The 20,409-nt window shown below is 35.7% G+C and overlaps 1 protein-coding gene across 2 annotated transcripts in view; it reads right to left on the bottom strand.

Annotated features, from left to right (window-relative positions):
- LOC149564742 (transcription factor CAULIFLOWER-like) overlaps positions 1–19,491 on the bottom strand; it is a 251,007-nt gene extending 231,516 nt beyond the window's left edge. For both annotated transcript variants that reach the window (XM_089818337.1, XM_089818338.1), the window contains exon 1: positions 19,224–19,491. In XM_089818337.1, coding sequence (XP_089674463.1) covers positions 19,224–19,405 — 182 coding nt within the window. In that variant the 5' untranslated portion in view covers positions 19,406–19,491. The remainder of the gene's footprint in view (positions 1–19,223) is intronic.
- Between the last annotated feature and the right edge of the window lie 918 nt (positions 19,492–20,409).

Raw genomic sequence — 20,409 nt, 5'->3', positions numbered from 1 at the left:
ACCGAACTCACTCGGCATCCTCTTCTGCCGAGCACCACCTGCCAGTGGAGACGGAGCTCACTCAGCATCCTTTGCTGCCAAGCTCACTTGGAATACACTTGTGTCGAGTTGCCCTTGTGTGCCTAGTTCACTCAGCACCATCTGCTTATTACTCAACACTCTCTTCTGTCGAGCATTGTCACTCAGCATTTGTTGTTGCTGAGCAAATTCTTTAAAGTATTGCAATTTATTTTTTACAACTTTATCATTTTCTCATCCAACTAATAGCACCACCATTTACCATGAATACATATCCACTAGTGGATCTTCTTCTATCAATACATTTGCAACATTCTCTTGAGTGCAAACCGTTTCTAAATTTATCTTCCCATCTTTGACCATGTCACATACAAAACAATATTTTACATCAATGTGCTTTGTCAATATATCTACAACATTCTCTTGAGTGCAAACCTTTTCTAAATTTACCTTCCCATCTTTGATAATGTCACGTACAAAATGATATTGTACGTCAATGTGCTTTGTCCTGGCATGGAAAGTAGGATTCTTTTCCAAACCTTGTGTTCACAGGCTTTGTCAATACATCTGCAACATTCTCGAGTGCAAACCTTTTCTAAATTTATGTTCCCATCTTCAACCATGTCACATACAAAATGATATTGTACATCAATGTGCTTTGTCCTAGCATGGAAAGTAGGATTCCTTACCAAACATAATGCACTCTGAAAAGATTGTAATTCTTCTTGCATCATACCCAACATCATAGCACAAGCGCTTAAGAAAAATTGCTTCCTCACATGCACGAATAGATAGCATGTACTCTACCTCAGTTGCTGACAATAGAACTACACTTTGTCATTTTCTCATCCAACTAATAGCACCATCATTACCATGAATAAATATCCACTAGTGGATCTTCTTCTGTCAATGTCCCCAACCCAATCAGTGTCCACATAGACTTAAATGTTAACCGATCTAGTTGATCTGACAGAGTTACCTTGATAGCAGAATGTGTAGTTGATGTTCCCTTCAAATATCTTAGAAGTCTCCTCACAAAATCCCAATGTGGCTTTTTTAGACTCGCCATAAACTAACTCAATGTTCCAACTGCTAGAGCAACGTCTTGTCTCGTACTAACCATTACATACATGAGACTTCCAACAACACTTGCATAAGGTACTTCACTTCATGTCTTCAATCTTATCTGAAGATTTTGGATTGTTGCTAACTAGAGCTTCATTCCATGTAACACTGGAACAACTTGTTGCTTGCAATCAGTCATATGAGATCCCTTAAGAGCATTGCTAATATATTTTCTTTGGCTAAGCCAAAGATTTCTGCCAACTCTACCCCTTCTTATTTCCATCCCCAAATAAATTTTGTCGGTCCTAAATCCTTCATTTTAAATTTCATGAGCAATTGAGATTTTAAGTCTGAAATCATTCCCTTACTATTGCCTATAAAAAGCATATCATCTACATATAGAACAATAATAAGTATTCAATCAGCTTCAAATTTATAGTACACACAATGATCAGATTTAGATCTTGTAAAACCTAAAGACAATGTATATGTGTTGTACTTTTGATACCACATTCTGGGTGACTATTTCAAACCATAAAGATACTTCTTCAGCTTACATACTAGATGCTCTTTACCTTTTCTTGCAAAGTACTCCGGTTGGGACATATATATCTCTTCTATTAGAGTAAATAATTAATTATTAATTATTTATTCTATTTACTTAAGCTTACTTAAGTTAATGCATTTATTTAATATTTAGTATTTAATAGTTGTAGAGGTTAGTTGTTGACAACACGGGAGTTTGTTTCCTTCTAGCATGTTCCACCTTTTTGTGAAAGAATGTTTGGTTGTCAACCTTATCTTCTACTACCTTCCAACTTGTTCTACAAGCTTCCTTGAGGCCTTTATAAGCAGCCTCTCTCACATTGTAAACAACACATTCTCATTGTAAATACAATTTTCTTGTGTTTGCATATTTTCTCTCTCTCATGTCTGTTTAGGGTTTTTCCCTTGCTCCATGCTCTTCTTTCCTTGGCTTCCCTTTGACAGGTTTTTGCATGCAGATGATCTTGGGCATCTTCGGAGTTCGATTTCATCAACTCCAACATGGTATCAGAACCTCCCTGCTGCTGCTTCGTTGAAGGATTTTTGAAGCCGTGATTTGGAGTCACAAACCCTAGTTTGTTTGTGCATTTTTTTTCAAATCAGAGGAACAACAATTTTTCAGAGCACTTTGGACCCAAACGGACACTACCATTGGATCCGGAAGGCCGTTCGTAATCAAGATTCCTAGAAAAAAAAATTTTAAATTTATTTTGGAGACAGAGCTCCAGGAGTCAAAAAAAATTGGTTGTAGGCTGTTGTACGAACTGTACAGACACGCAAAGCCGAAAAAAATTTTAAAAAAAAAAATTCAGGCACACTGCCCAACGGCCACCACCGCACGGCTCGCGGACCTCCGCAGCCAACGGCAGCACCGGCAGACCACTGCGGTACCACCCACTGGCCTCCACCGCTAGCGAGCCACTTCGGCTCTACCCACACCAGCGGCACTTCCTGCCTCCACCACCGGCACACCACCGCCGTTGCTCTGTACAGTGGGCGCCCCCAATTTCTTACGCTCGGCCCAGTCTGTCCGCCCGCTCTCTGCTTGTGAACAGCTCCTCCTCCGCCTGCCTCCGTGGCACTTCTAACAGCCCAGTCAGTGAACGGACCTGCAGTCAACAGCTTTTGCAACCTGTCAACGCAAGAGAAGTGGCAAGGCTGCCACGTGGTCCCTGCCATGTCAGCCTGCTGCCACATGGCTTCATTTTTGCTGCGACGGCTGCTAGGCCATCAAATTTAATGATGTGATTTGCTGACATCATCATGACATCACTTGCATCATCCTCTTGCACCTCTTCAAGGTCATTTTGACCTACTTGCGCTTTTTTGGCCATAACTTGAGCATATGGAGGTATTTTTCCGATCCAAAAAAAGCGCCAAAAAGCTAGTTTTGAGACAGAGACATTGGTGTAAGTATTTTCAGATTTTGATGCATTTTTATTGCCCATTTTTTCTATTGAAGTCCGAAGTTTTTTTTTGACTCCGTCGTGCATATCTTTTGCGTCCCATGTCAGTTTTTTGAAAACGTTATATTTTTGGCAAGCTGGTTTTGTCATCTTTTTAGAAATGTAGTCCTTTTCATTAGATTTTGTCTCATGCTCTTTCTATCATATTTTTGGCATTTTTTCTCTATGGTGGATATCTTGGGTGTTTTAGGTCCGAGGATCGTTTTCCTAGCATGGTTTCTTTTGTTTTGGGCTATTCTATCTTTTGTGTCAGCTTTTTCCTTGTTCTGATCATTGTAGACATCATTTGTAAGCACTTTTGTATACGCACTCAGATAAAGTGTCACTTTTGCATTTCGGGTTCATGAACGTTGTTTTTGAGTCAGTTGTACATGCACTATTTTTATAAAGCACAATGGGGGGGATAGTTGTTTGCTATTTTAGGCATTCTCCCTTTGTCAAGTGAGTGTCCCTTCCACGACATTAGCCCCATGTAGCGTCAGTGTGACCATGTCTTTATAGGTGTCTATACCTCTTCCTCTCTCGTCGTTCTTGGTTCGTCTGCAGGAGATTTTTGGCCCACCTTCTTAGTTGCCTATTATCTCACCCCGTTTGCATTAAGGGGGGTTATGCTATTGTTCTAATGCATCCTTGGTTCAATAGTGTGAACTATGTATTCAATGGTTGATCCTATATACAAGGCAATTGCAATGGCTGGCTACCTATGCATTTCGGTGAGATGGATCATCTACTATATAGACATGCTCGGTTTGCCCCTTCTTCTTCCTTGGAGGTTCTTCAGATCAGCAGTTTTCTTCTTGATGGTAGAGTTTTTGCGGCTTCTTCATGCTTCAATGATGCTCTTCTTTAGTTGGAGGCTTCTTCAGTTCTTCACTAAGTTCTTACCTCTTTTTGGGGGAGGGTTTTTCCCGCGTGGTTTTCTCTCTTTCCCCATTTTCAGAGGTTGCATCTTTTGCATTGTACATGGGTAACTAACATGGCCTCGTTGTTGGGACCCATTCTGCATTTGTGCATTTCTTAGTTTTGTGAGCTTAAGGCATTCCCCTAAGTTGCACTTAAGGGGGGGTGTTAGAGTAAATAATTAATTACTAATTATTTATTCTATTTACTTAAGCTTACTTAGGTTAATGCATTTATTTAATATTTAGTATTTAATAGTTGTAGAGGTTAGTTGTTGACAACACGAGAGTTTGTTCCCTTCTAGCATGTTCCACCTTTTTGTGGAAGCTTGCTTGGTAATCAAACTTATCTTCTACTGCCTTCCAGCTTGTTCTACAAGCTTCCTTGAGGCATTTATAAGCAGCCTCTCTCTCATTGTAAACATATTCTCATTATAAATACAATTTTCTTGTGTTTGCATATTTTCTCTCTCATGTCCGTTTAGGGTTTTTTCCTTGCTCCACGCTCTTCCTTCCTTGGTTTCCCTTTGATAGGTTTTTGCATGCAGGTGATCTTGGGCATCTTCGGAGTTGGATTTCATCAACTCCAACATCTTCTTCAAGATCACCATGAAGAAATGCCATTGTCACATCCATATGCTCAATTTCAAAGTCATGTGTCGCTACAAGTGACAACAAAAATCTAATGGATGTAAGCTTTTGGCTACAGGATAAAATATTTCTCCATAATCAATCCCTTCCTTCTGAGAATACCCCTTCGCAATCAATCTTGCCTTGTACTTGTCAATTATTCCATCTTGAGTGTACTTCTTAAATACCCACTTGCATCCCATGGGCTTTCTACCTTGAGGCAAGGTTACGAGATTCCAAGTTCTATTTTTTTGCAAGGACTTCATCTCATCCTTCATTGCTTCCATCTAGGAATCTCAAGTTGACATATTAATCGCTTCTTTTATAGTCCTAGGCTCATCAATATCTTTAAAAAAAGCATAGGCACAATTAATATTCAACATAGAATAATTAAACCTCTCTGGTGAATAGCCCTACCTATCAAGTTGGAAGCTCTCTAGAGTAGATCTCCTTACTTCCAGTGGTGAAGCTTCTTGAGGTTCAACATAGAGTTCACGATCATGTTCTTCATCACTTCTATGACTACTCGAGTTCTCCCCATCCTCATTCTTGAGCAACTCCGGATCATCATTATCAAGTTCATTTGGAGTGTGAAATACCTCCCTTCTAGAAGCTAAAAGGATTTCAACTGCTTCCTCTTTATTTTCTGTCCTCTCTGGATGTGGTTTAGTGAGATAGGTTTCATCTCTCGGAAGATAACACTTTTGCAATACAACACTTTTTTCAATGAGAAGATTCAACAATTTGTGTCCCTTCACACCAATGTCGTACGCAATGAAAATGCATTTCACTACTTTGTTATCCAACTTGGACCTACTCACTTCAAGTGCATAAGCGTATACCTCAGAGCCGAAAACACGCAAATGTCTTAATGAGGGATTCTTACTAGACCATACTTCCATAAGTGTTTTGTCAAACTAGTGTTGTAGGAAAACAATTCAACAAGTAATACATTGTAGCCATTGCTTTGGCCCAAAACTTTTGCTCCAATCTAGCACTTCCCAACATGCTCCATTCTCTCTCCATCAACGACTGATTCATCCTTTCTTCTACTTAGCTCTGTTGCAAAGTATAAGGTGTTTTCTAATGCCTCTGAACGGCTTGATCTCATAAAATTTATCAAAATCTACATTGCAAAACTCACCATCGTTATTCGTCGTTAAGGATTTAATCATTCTCCTGGTTTGATTTTCAACAAGGCTTTTAAACTCCTTAGAATGACTAAACACTTCTGATTTATTCTTCAAAAAAAATGAATGTTCTTGAATAATCATCAATGAACCATACATAATATCTTGAATTAGATAGATAAGGAACATCCAAAGGATCAAATACATCAAAGTTAATATAGTCCACCAAACCATAAGATTTTTGATAACTAGAATAAAACTTTACACAATTTTTCTTTACATAGATGCAATGTTCGCAAAAATCAAATTAAAGGTTACAATCAACCAACCCCTCAACTAGGATTTTATTCTTCAAGGTTTTTAAACATTTCTTGCCAATATGGCCAATCCTGTAATGCCAGAGCATTTTTTTCTCAATAGGAACTTTAACTTCCAAATCACTTACACCATATGTTGCCATATGAGATTTATCAGACTTGATAGAGAAGCTATTACAACATATAGGTTTGGTATCTAGCTTATATAGTGGTCCAATGTATTCACCCTTAGCTAAAACTATAGAACCCCTAGTTATCTTGCAACCACCATGGACTCGTTATTCAGCTTGTTGACAGAAAGTAAGTTTTGAGCCAAAACGGGTATATGAAGTACTCTATCACTCCCTTTACTTTGTCATCGAGGAAATAGATTCTGACTTTTCCTCTTCCAAGGATCTCTAGCATGTAATCACTCACCACAAACACCTTTATTGCCATCATATGGTTCATACTTTGAGAACCACTCTTTATGGGACATCATGTGGAATGATGCTCCCACTCCACCAACCATATATTATCAGACACAGGCATCGCCAAGGCTACTACTAAGGCATCAGCGTTAGTTTGAGAAGACTTAGTGTCGAAGGTATATTTATTCTTGTTCTTTTTCTCCTCCTTATAGTCCCTCTAGATATGACCTTTCTACCCACAGTTCCAATACTTCACCTTGGACTTCTTTCCTTGAGTGGAAAATCACTCCTGAGACTTTGACTTCATGTCCTTCTTTCCTTTGTCCTTAGAATTGCCTCCTCCAATGAGAGCTTTTTGGCTGCTTCAAAGGACTTCCTTCACATCTCCTTTAATAGAAGTGCAACAACTACTTCATCCATTTTTAGATGGGTAGTTGTGTTTCTGATGGCCATTACCAAGTGATCTCATGAATCAGGCAATGAGCACAGCAGTAATATGCAACGCCTTCACTAAAAGACATGCCAACATATGTCAACTGTACAATCACCATATCGAGTGAGTTTAGATGATCTTCCACAACCGTTCCTCTGTCCATCTTCAGGGAGTACAATTGCTTTCTCAAGAAAAGCTTTGTTTACCAAAGATTTTCCTTGATAAATGTCTCCCAACTTCTTTCACAAGGAATGCGTGGTTTTCTCTTCATGGACATTCAATAAAACCAAATCCACAAGACTCTGTCCTCTAGCCTTCTGATCTACTAGATCTCAATCTTCTTGCTTCACATGAGAAGGTCTGTTGCCAGACACAAAGATCCACAGATTTTGATTGACATACCAAAGTTTCTACATCTCAAAGTTTATGCCATTGAACTTTTTAATGTCGAATATTCCTGACATACCAGCCATCTCAATTTACAAGAAAAGCTTGAAAACTCCCATTGAAACAAAAATTGGCACAAAAAAACCAAACCCTACCCTACAAAGATAACACAAATGGCCAGGCTCTGATACCACTTGTTAGGAAAGCAACAACGCGGAAATGCTTTCTGAATGCCAAATTTACAAGAAAATGAGAAACAATTAAAATTTTAGAGATGCACACCTAAATAAGAGAGTAAAAATACAAGACACAAGACACAAAGAAAACAAGAATTGACGTAGGAAACCCTTTCGAGAAAAAACTTGCCACTCAAAACCCTGAGAAAACTTATGTGTTACAGTCTATGAAATTTAAATACAACACTCTAGAATTTTTCACAAGCCCATATTACCTTACAATCAACCTTACATTCCTCATACATTCTTCACGAATCTTGTAGCAACTTATGCAAACTAAAATTTGTTGCAAGATTCGGTAAACAAGTGGTTAGATTACAGAACAATCTACCAGCTATCAGTGACAGCGGTAATAGTTAGCCAACTAAAGCACCCATCATAGGTGAAAGGATCATCACTACCTTTGGCATCAATCACGTGGATGACTCTAGTCATCCTATCATTCCCTTCAGTATAAAATGCCTCTAGTCATGCGAATGCCTTTGATCACGCAGTGGTTTTGGTCATGTGGACACCTTTGATCGCGTGAACACCTTTGGTCACACGGACGCCTTCAATCACATGGATGCCTTTGGTCATGCTAATGCCTTCAGTTTCTTTGTCACCACACAGGTATTGTACATGGCAGTCACTGCTTGATGGCCACCATATACTTGGTTCAAGAATTGAAGCACTCGTACACATACATGCTTCATGCAAAGTGCAGCTACGTATGAGTCACTCCAACACGGTTGACCTTGTAAATCATTATCATTGGAGTCACCTAGCAGGAAGAAGTCTTTCTTTTCACTCATTAGCTAGCTATTGGTGCAAGCCATCCTTTCTCACGATTCTAATCACAATAGACCCCGCAACCTAGCTCAGCTTCTTTCTCTTTTAAATCTCCCACATCTACATCCTTTGCGATATACTATTGATCATCAAGAGACATGTAGTAGTTTTATAAACTTTCCATCATCCTTCTCTATTCTATTAAACCTAAACTTGCATTAAGCCTTGACTTGAAATTTTTTCTTGTGCTTTGGGAAATTATTGAATTCCCTATCTCATTAGCATCTTTCAAATTGAACTCAAAAATCTTTTTTATTTGAAGGATCATAGTGTTGTAGAACACAATAAATCTTTAACAAACTCTCATGCTAGTTACATATTCATATGCCCATGTACAGTGGGAACAAGTACAGTGAGGGAGAAGACTATATAGAAATTAAAAAGGGCAGATTAGGGTGACTGTGTACCACCAAAATTACATTTATCAAATAGAGAGGATCTTCCAGCTCCGAAATGGAAAACAAGAACCTCAACCAAAGTTCACAATACAAAATAAAATCCAAGATGCATGCCTACAATAACCTAAGACTAACCTTATAATGGGCTTTAGGGAAAATGTCTCAAAGGTTTAGAAAAGGGTCGACTTGACAAACATGCTACAAAAAATAAAATAAAAAGCGTGCCCAAGATATAAATAAACTATTTGTAAGAAAAACACATAAAAATAAGGACTCGATAAAATTCCTATGTATTCCTAGACAAATTTTCCCACTTGTTTTAACCCTTGCATCTTCTTGACCAAATCAAGCTCGTAATCAACAGGAATGAACAGCTTCTTTAGTTTGTCCACCATGTGATCCCATCATGTGGGTTTCTCCTTTCCTCTTCTATTTCTTTCCAACTAAATCTTTTGCCACCAGATTTTGGCATGGCCTTTAATTTTGGCCTTCGCAAACTTAACCCTCGCAGGGTCCCCGATATCCTCATACTCAAAATATTCCTCCAGCTCATTGATCCAGTCAATCAACTCATCCGGGTTTAGATTTCCCAAAAACATGCTGACGTCAATTTTAGGTCTTTTTCCAAGCTTGGCAATGGCCCTAAAAGCTTCTCCTCCGCCTAGTTTAGGAATTCTCCGTCTCCTTCCCCTTCTTGTCCAATATTTCCTCCTTCATTTTCTTCCTCACTTTTGTCACCTATGGCAACATTCATCCCTCTACGAATCTCCTCTTGCAATGCCTGAACTTGTCTCTGGAGGGCTCTAACCTCAGGACTAGCAACTCTAGCCCTTCCACCATGCTCCCTTCATGGAGGCATCTTCTTGTATCAAACCCACAACCACACAGTCCTAGTGCAAACTGCCTCACAGTTAGCGCTCTGTCTACACACTCAGGAAAACCCGCTATGATACCACTTGATGAAGGAACAAACCACAACCAAAATGAGCACAACAGGAAAAGGGAAATATTATTATCAGAAGTGATATGCTATTACATTCATTACAATGAAAACAGACTCAAAGACATGCCCTACGGGCTTACAATGGTCTGATTCTGGAGAAAAATCTTCCTCATAGTACCCTCTCCCAAACTCCACCAAAAAAAACTACCTTTAAAATGCCAGAAATGTTCTTAAGTAACCCCAATTAGGTTTAGGGTTGGGAATAAATTCTAGAATATGCTATTTGGCATCTACCGCCAAAATAGAAGGTTCTAGAAATCACGTCAAAAGTCGGTGTAAAATTAGAAGAATTCAGAAATAGTAGTTCAACTTTCGGGAGGCATAACTTTTGATCTGGGACTTTGATTAACTAATCGTTTACATTTCTGGAAAGCTCTCCAAGCACTCTATAGGCCTATAAACAAGCTTTGATTGTCCCCCATTTTTTGGGCCCGTACGAGACCGTTTAGTGCCTCAAATCTGACTTTGAAGTGATCTTAGGAGGTCTCCAGGCAACTTAAAACTGCTATAACTTTCAAACTGTAAAGCCTTTTGACCTGATTTTTTTTCTGGAGTGTTTTAAATTACAATTATAATCATCCCTCCAACTTACACCCTCTAACTCATCATAATTATGGCTCAATTACAAAATAAACTATTTCCTCTATTGGTACGTATCCCAAGGTGCTCAAAAACTCTAACCAAAAAAATCAATAGTGGAACTATGAGAGTTGGAATCTTTATTTGACTCAAATGGGTATCCAGAAATGAAAACACATTAAACATAAACTAACACTAAGCGTATTTTTGGGTGATAAAGGATTGCCCTTACACTACTGTATGCTCTTGCATCAACTGGCATAATGATTAGAAAGTAACAGTTAGGCTTGATCTAATAACAACTTACAACTCCATTTGTAGATTATAGATCTCTTTTTCAGTCCTTCATTCTACTTGGCTTTCACACACTTCAACTCTAATAGCTTGTTCACCATTTAAGCATCCATACCCTTAAGCCTTTTTGTTTTGCTTTCCAATGCAGTTTCTTCTCTTAGGTCACTGAATGAAGCAATATCCTAGACTCCTTGTCTTCCCTAGGTTCTCGCACATGAAAAACTTTTCTTCTAACCAGTCCTCTCCATAAATAGAGAATTAAGATCTTTTGTTGTTCATCCTCCATCGTCCATTTTAGGGTTAGGTTGGATTAGGTAGGATTCAATGAATCTACCCCTCATTTCATTTTATTCCCTTCTAGAAAATTCTCCTTCAATCCTCTTTGAATTTGCCTCAAAACGGTTTACCGTGAATTCTGTGCCATTAGCTCAACAAGCTTATCTTCCACATAGTTCACACAATCCAAGAAGTCAAACTTGTCAACTCAGATTCATCAAATTCTCGATATTTCTCATAATGCTAACACTTGGTATTGACTTGCTTTTGGTGCTTGGTAGACATACGTGTTCTTCTGAACTTAATCAGTGTAACCATCCTTTGCAACCTTAAGTAGATTATCAATGCACTATAATATCACTATCTTAACTAATCCTTGTACTCCTTTTCCATATCATAACTCAACCTTTCCTCTAGATGCTATTATTATGTTATTTGATCAAAATCCTCTTCATCAATCAAATAAATGACAGCACTCAAATCTTCTAAGTAATTGTCTTACCAACAAGTAGTAGGTTTGACATCAATGATAAAACAATGATTGAAACACATTATCATACTTGTATCAATCTGTTTTCAACATGATTCACATTAACCAATAGTAACCATTTCCTAATTTACTGATGTGTTGTAATAGTAAAATAGTAAAACAAAATAATTACAATGTAAAAAAATACCCACACATAACTAAGTGACTTTTTGTCTTGTAGACACTCTTGGTTAGAATGAAAAGTTGTAGTTTGGACGGTATCTACAACTCTTCACTGCAATCGAAAAGTTTCCCTCTCTAATGTAAAGGTGGAGTATGGTAGATCCTTGATGTGGAATGATATTTTTAAGGATATTGTGACTGCTAGAGAGTTTGTTTGAGTTTTTTTTCAAACATGTCCCAAAATTAGGGAGTAGTAATAAGAGTTTTATATAGATGTGATCACAATTTGAGAAGGTGATTAACTTATAGAGAATAGTGGGTCCTTGGAGTACAAACTTGTTATAATTGTAGTAGTGTCTATTGAATGGTGTACCTCTTGGAACAATAACTGATCTACTTTTACAAATATTTGATGTATGACCAGGATTTTTATAGTTGTAAGAAGTAGGCTTAATAGGTTTCTTACGTTGTATGCTAATAAGTTCCTCTGAATTTTGTGAAAGGTTCTCTTCTCCCAATTTGGATGATTCTATAACTTCAAAAATTTCGACACGGATATGTCCTCGACCTATTGTATCTCTTTGTCTTCTTTGATTTTTCAGTTGCTCATCAACTTCTAGCATGATAAGCTCAAACTTCTTGAGCCTCTCATTGACTTTTTTTTCAATTTCCAGATTGTTCCTCAAGCTTTCAACCTTTTGTCAAAAACTTTCAGTTTCGGTGAGTATCTACACGTTACCATCAATTTTTTCACTTGCTTGTTCATTTAGGGTATTATTCTCCTGCTACAACCTTTGAATGATAGCATCCTTTTCTTTTCTTGATCTTTAAACTTTTCACTTATCTATCTCAAGAATTTCTTTGGCACCTTCAGTTGTCCTCATTCTTTTTCACTCATTTTTAGGGTTCAACTTTCAAGCTCCTTTTTAGCTTGAATTATCTCTTCTTCCAAGGCATTATTCCTTTCTATTAGATCTACATCTACTACATCAACTTCTTTAGAATTCGCAATACTTTTAAATAGTTCCTCTATATTATCCAAGATTATCTATAGTTATTCTGACGGTTCTTTCCTCTTTGCAAATGAGGATTTCAAATCCTATATCTAATAGTTAGTTGCATCCAAATCTTCTTCCAATAATTTTTCCCTTCGGGACCTCTACATATTCTTAGATCTACTCTCAAGCTGTTAAACTTTACCTCTAGAGGACTGAGCCAATTGTTGGAAAGGTGTGTACTACATGGGGGGTGAATCAGTACTCAAAAACTGTTTCTAAATTAAGTTTTTTAACAATAGATATGTAATTGTAATTCACATTAACCAATAGTAACTATTTCCTAGTTTACGGATATGTTATAACAATAAAATAGTAAATAATAATAATAATAATAAACCATAAAACAATTCACCCACACATCTAAGAGACTTCTGATATTGCAAAAGCCCTTGGTTAGAGAGAAAAACTACGGCTAGGATGGTACCTACAACTCTTCACTGGAGTCGAAAAGTTTTCTTGTATAATATAAAAGGTCGAGTAAGGTGATTTTTTATTGTGGAATGATTCTTTTAAGGATCTTGTGACTGTTGGAGAGTCTATTTGAGGTTTGTTTCAAACATGTCTTAGAATCAGTGAGTAGTGATAAGAGAGTTTGATCTAGATGTGATCATAGTTTGAGAAGGTGATTGACTTGTAGCGAATAGTTGATCCTAGAAGTACTTGACCATTGACTATGGTGTAAGAACGAGAATAGTTGGATCTAGTATATTAGTGAGCTTTGCTTTGTTTCAAGAATAGTTTACTATACTCTAATTAATAGGGCCAACCACATAAAGGGAAGCTGAACTGCCCCAATATTAATTCTATTTTAGTTTTGGACTAACTTTGACATAGTATCTTTGTTTTTTTATAATTGATCAAATAAATTACACAGGTGTAAAGGTGCATGTGTTTCATCTCTTCATCCATAACCACTTACACAAACATTCCCACATCCCATTCCTTGTTACATAATTTTTTTATAGAGTTTCTTTTATAAATCAACAACTATGCTATAATGCATTACTCGTAGTCCATTATTTTTGGATCTTGGCATCCATTACTCTAACTTGATCCAATCTAATGACATGTAGATTTCATCTTTCACCAAGCAAAATCAAGGTCCTTAAAACTTGGCATTTATCATGTATACATAAGAAGTTCTAAATGTCATTTTTACTTGTGCGATAAAATTAACTTATTATGTGCCTATTCCTTTTTCATTGCAAGTCTATTCGGGGCATGCATGCTTGCGAGCACTATTCAAAAATCATGTTTGGTCTATTACATTACATCGACTCAATATCCTTTTTATCTACATAAATATTGATATTTTTATGAATCATTGTGAGACTCTTGTATATTAAAGTAATATTTATATTCGGATTAACCTACCACTTACAATTCCAAGAAAAGTGGAATTATGAAATGTTTATACCAATATTAATTCTAATTTGGTTTTGGGATAATTTTAACATAGTATCTTAGTTTTAATATAATTTATCAAATAAATTACACTAGTGTAAAGGTGCATGCGTTTCATCTCTTCATCCATCACCACTTACACAAACATCCCCACATCTCATTCCTTGTGACATTTTTTTATTATAGATTTTCCATTATAAATCACCAACTATGCTATAATTACACTAATCGTAGTCCATTCATTTTGCATCTTGGCATCCATGACTCTAACTAGTCAACATAATGACGTAGATTTTATCTTCACCAAACAAAATCAAGGTCCCTAAAACATTAAATTTTAAGTTCAAGTTTTACTAACTTCCACCTATTTCACTTATGATTATGAACAGATTTAATATTTATTTTTATGGTTTATTATTGTCATGGTTTTTATTTATTCAATATTCATTAATTAAAATTAACTTTGAATCTATAAATCATATGAAAAATAATCATGGTTTTGATTTATTCAATATTCATTAATTAAAATTAACTTTGAATCTATAAATCATATGCAAAATAATGGAACCATTCTAGGAATATTTTTGTTGAAGCACATGAAATACTCTTAGTTTGTGTCAAATTTATCTAGGTCATTCGCAAGATAATGATTGTTGTTTTTGACTTTATTTCATGGTCAAAACATCTCATCTAAAAAAAGGGGATGTAGGAGAAACACAACCCTTGTGATCCATCAAGCCCCATGAGGTATTTTATAATATAATTGTTCATTAAATATGAGAAAGTACTACAGATACACTAACTTTTTCTAAAAACTTACAATCATTCCAATCAATTCTACAATAGTGAAAACATTTTTACACTTTGCATCAATACTCTAGAACACATGATTGGTCCCAAACAACATTATCAACATTATGACATTGATTTCAATACCATCATTGAATAAAATATAAGAAATACCTATAGTATCAGTATTCATTTCCTTATCGTAGTATCAAAAGCTAAGTGCCTAAACCTTCTCATTTTCATTGAAACTATTAGAGCTTTGATTCCCTTATAAAATAATGTTGACATAAAACTTTAAATTTTGATTATAGTAATTTAAGAATATTAAGAGACTTTTAACAATTCAATTTAACAATCATTTATAGTGACAAAACTATTCTATAAAAAAGTGGTTCTATAATTCACTAGTAAAGTACCCCAAAAACAAATGGGTGGTCCTAGGGCAAGTTATTTTTGGACCATCAAAAGTCTAGTATGAGGGTCCCAAAAAGGCCTAGTTCTACCATCAATAATAGTATTTTTTATAGACTACATAGAACTTAAACATACCACCCATTTGCTAATAACATATTCCATGGTTGACCTACTAACCCTTTTTGTAACTTATCCATCTTTGATATAGGAGTAGTTATTCTCATGTTTCAAGATCTCGTTTTCTTTCTTTAGATCTTCAATATCATCATCACTGGTTTGCTCACTAGGTCTTTTTTGCTTCAGGTCATCTATCTTGTCCTTTAGTTCACCAATGTAAGTTTTTGCATCTTTATATCTATTTTTTAGATCATCTCTTTCATCAGTAAGGAGATCAATTTGTTCAAGAGCTTCTTTAAGATTCTTCTTCAACTGTTCCATATCCATAGGGATCTTATTCAAGTTGTTAAGCCTCTTCTGAATAAGTAGGCTCTGATACCAATTGTTAGAAATAGATGATACTGAGAGGGGGGGGGGGGGTAAATCAGTATTTTCAATCTTTTTGCCCACAACTGGATATTATTAATTGCTTTAATACACACATAAGGAAGTAAACCAATGATGCTGAACAATATAAACGACCATGCACAAAGAGAGCTCATAACACCATATTTTCTTTACTAGGGAAACCCTGGCCAAGGGAAAACCCCGGTGGGGATGAAACCCACAAGATGATTCACTATACAAAGAATTCAATTAAGGATATTGACTCTATTAGGAGTCTATGAAGAATGTATAGTGTCTCGAGTCCCTATTAGGAGACTAGGCCTTGTTAGAAGCCTCAACCCTATTAGGAGTTGCTTCAACCCTGTTAAGAGTTGGTAGATCATATACAAATGTGTGCAAGAAGAGCCCACTGCCTTAACATGGAACTATGCAATTGAGTTCTTCAAGAGAATAGATATACATACAACACTAGATCGTTTGTTGTACTTCGCACTTCCTTTGATTGTCAGTTCTTCATGCAAGGGGTAACTTCAATTTGCATCATATCTCGCATCACATAGTATATCATCGCATTCCTTTTAACTTCACAATTGAGGTTCTTTACTTATATCAAAAATATTAATAAATTCTTCCTTAGTCGGCTCACATATCATCCTTAGAGTCAGCTCATCAAGATTTGATAATTAAAACAATTCTTCAAGTCGTTCAACACAGTTTACTAACATGCTCTGTTCTACACTGTGAAATAACTGCATCAGTATTTCCTCCATAACTTGAACTAGGTTGCTCATATGAACATGTGCATTGGTATGCATCATTAGGATGATGTCATGCATCTAGGGTTAACTGTGCAAGAGAATATTCCGCTATCAACAAATCTTGTCATGCTGTTGTAACATTGTCCAATACTTAGACAATTTTCCTTTGCAAATAATCATAACTAAACTACAAAACTTATCTTGCCATAAATGACAACCACATATCTCACCTTATTCAATTGATTGGTCATACTGCCAACAAAGTCTGCATACACTCCACATTATTGACATATTCCTAGTCTTGCATCCATTTGTGACTGGGGTTCATAGAATGATCGCTAGAACCAAATCCATAGAGAATGAATGGATATGCAAAATAACATGCCTTGCTTTAATTTGATTTCCTTCATAGTTTCATTTTCTAGGACAAAAACTCTAAGGTTGAAGCAATCAAATATTGCTTGCAATGTTAATGGGCCCTTGGTCTACAGATGAAGTTGAAAGGTTCTCAATGAGCCCACCAGGGAGTTCTGGTATTCAGATCTGAATGAGTGTAAACTTTTATTTGTTCTTTGCACCAATTTTGTATGTTCAAAGAAGATGGAGAATGAATATAAAAATATAATTTGAGAAATTACCAAAAAAAAAAAAAATATTGAAGAATAAGAAATTAATTAAAATGAGGTGTTTAACAATTCACTTTTCAGATTGAAAAATAAAGATAGATTTTGATGAGTTTTTTTTTATTACCTTGATTGAGTGGTGGTAGTATTGTTGTGATTACTAAAGTTATATTTAGACTATTATGATTATAGACTTGTATCTTTCTTAATTCAGTGTATTACCTCATTTGTAACCTCATATATATATATATATATATATATATATATATATATAAACTTCAGACTAAGATTACTGATCACACTAATACATTTCTTATGTTTAAAAAATAAAACACAAAAATTAATAAATAAACAAATGTAAACGTGTCAAGAATCCCCCTATAATCTGAAGTTTCCAATGAACTGCCAATGTCTGTAATTATTGTGATGCAAATGCTGCGAATTTCAAATCATAACGATATATGGCTGCATGTGAGATATTTTGTATTTAATAAGAAATCACACCCATATTCCGATAAACCATAAATCATACACATTCCAATAAACAGGTATCAAAGGAAATAAAACCGAATAACTCATACCACTTTTTATAATTAATTGAAAAAAATCCAAACTTCAGTCGCGACATTATCTACAAATGTGAATCTCTCTTATTTAACACAGCTCTCGAATCGTTTTCAATACTTGTCTCACAAAAAACAATAATAATAATTATATATATATATATATATATATATATATATATATATATATATATATATACACTACAGAGAAAAAGAAAATAGAATTAAATCACTTTTCCCGCCTGCATTAAAATCTACTCATTTTGAGACGGTACGAGGTACACTAAGTTTTGTCGAATTCTACCTAATAGAATCCTCTCTTCAAATGCGCAATGATGGCTTGCAGGTCTTAATTACGAACGAGCTAAAAGTATAGCAAGTCTAAGACGCAAAAATGGAGACTGTAAAAAAATGGCAGTCAAAATGTCTGGAAAAAGGTGAACGACCAGAGTCGTATTTGATGGAAATCGTAATGTTTCATCAGCCTAGCGATTCATAGAGGGTTTAAACCCTAGTTCAAGATTGTGATCTGATTTGAATTTCTCCAGGTAGAAAATCCTAGGTGGGTTTTAGAGAAATTGACTGAAAAAATTTTGAAAAAATTTAAACAAATAATTTCAAAAAGAATTTATAATTTTTTTCGAAAAAATTTAAGTATTAGCTCTGCCAGAAATAATTGATAAATACTTGCTTCTTATTTATTAACAGAGATGAGATGGTCAATTTATATAAAAGAATGATATGATGTTCCCTTAGAAAACATTGTAAAGAATAGAAACATTCTATTCTAGAGAAGCAAAAGACAAAAGCAAACTAAAGGTAATTAGAGATTTACAATAGATAACCATTAACTAATCTTCCCAATTGATGAGGCCAAAATATAGATATAGATATTCTTATAAATATAAGAGAAAAGATAAAGAAGAAATGTATAAAAATTAAAAATATAAATCTACATATGTTTAGGAATCTTATTTTAACAAACGCTAGAGATAGAATAAAAATTTAGTATTTAAAAATTAAATGCAAACATTGTTTCCACCCCTTCTAGGGTAAATCATAATGATGTCAGTATATGTTATGCATTTTAGAAGAAACTACACCTACTATAACATTTTCAGTAAAAACATGTGTCCTGGTGAGGCTGGAGAACTCATTTTTTCTTTTTCTTTATATGTAATCTAAGAGCTATAAATTATATTATAAATTGCGTGGAAGAAGGGCGAACTGGCTAGGGAGCCAAAGTTATTATTTTATGAGATCTAAATGACTCCACATTATGGTATAATATTATCTAAAACGTGTTAAACCCATCTGAGTCTACAAAGCTCTCAAACGTTATAATACTATGACAAGCTGTGAGGCTCTCATTTGGAACTCTTAGAATGAAATCTAAGTACTCACAATTGATCTATTCTGGATCTATCTGTGTGTAATTATGAATCTTTAAATTTCAAAATGTTCACACCTCGGTAGAAAAACAAAAAGAATTTGTCGTTTGATTAAGATTACAAACCAGAGGGAAAAGGGGATATCTTACCTGGGCTTCGCAGACTCGTAAATCTTGCCGGTGGGCGAAAAAATAATAAGGCCGACTTCCGCATCGCATAGAAGTGAAAGCTCCTTAGCCTTCTTCAACAGTCCGCCCTTGCGTTTGGAGAATGTAACCCTTCGATTAACAGGGTTCTGAATCTTTTTCAGATGCACCTTTCCCCTCGCCATTCTCTTCCCTTCAATTCGTGGTTTCTGCAGAGGACGAGAAAGAGTGTTCGCACAAGCAAAAGCTCTCCACCACTCAAACCCCCCATATGAGAAGGTACACGCATTTGTATTTTATTAAAGTGGACCTCGTACACCTAGTCAAACAACTTGCTTAACGAATGACGTGCCCTTGGCGTTAACAGCGCCAAGGAGGCTGAAATCGACTCGATGGATGATACTACTAATGGTACAATATTATTATGGATAATACTACTAATGGTACAATATTATTTTGGACCAAAGAGGAAAGCATGGTCGTAAGCATCTGGCGGACAATGTGTAAAGTGAAAATTTGACAGATTCCTCTGGCCTTCCGCGATTTCATCAATGATGGTGCAGGTCCCACCTTTTCCATCTATGTAAAAGGTTAATGTAAATTTACGACATGTATTTGAGTTCTTTATTTTGGTTTGGCATTGAAAAGGAATAAAAGGTGGGGAAAACACTTTTAAAACATGCGAGTTAGAAATTTTAATAAGAAGAAAACAAACATGTGTAAAGATTATATGAGATAATATACAGTATGTTGTGGAGTATATTGTCTGGAAAAACACTTTAGAACACCACACAGTCTAAGGGGTTCATTTGTTCGCAAGAAATGAATTAGAATTGAAATCAACAAATTTTCTAAAATTTCTAATTCTCAGTTTCAGCGCACCAAATTGGAATTGAGAATTAGAATTCAGATTCACATTTTGGACCTAAAATGAGAATTTGATATTCCACCTTAAGAGATGGAATTAGAATTGAACATTCTAATTCTCATTTAACTTTTAAATATTTGATCTAATTTTCAAGTTTGCTTAATCATGTCATTCAGTATATTTTTAGTGTAGCGCGCTTGCTCAGCATCCCACACAAGATCAATCCATAGGCACATTTTGACCCACCCAACTCAGCCCCCGCGTCCACACAGATAGATATCTATGCAGTGAGCCCACTAACACCTACACCTCCTCCATTGC

The sequence above is a fragment of the Cupressus sempervirens genome, chromosome 3 (genome assembly GCF_028749045.1).
Source record: "Cupressus sempervirens isolate cs-2001-9-10 chromosome 3, ASM2874904v1, whole genome shotgun sequence".
In the NCBI taxonomy this organism is placed as follows: domain Eukaryota; kingdom Viridiplantae; phylum Streptophyta; class Pinopsida; order Cupressales; family Cupressaceae; genus Cupressus; species Cupressus sempervirens.
The sequence above is the reverse complement of the archived record's forward strand: the minus strand, read 5'-3'. Positions and strand labels throughout refer to the sequence as shown.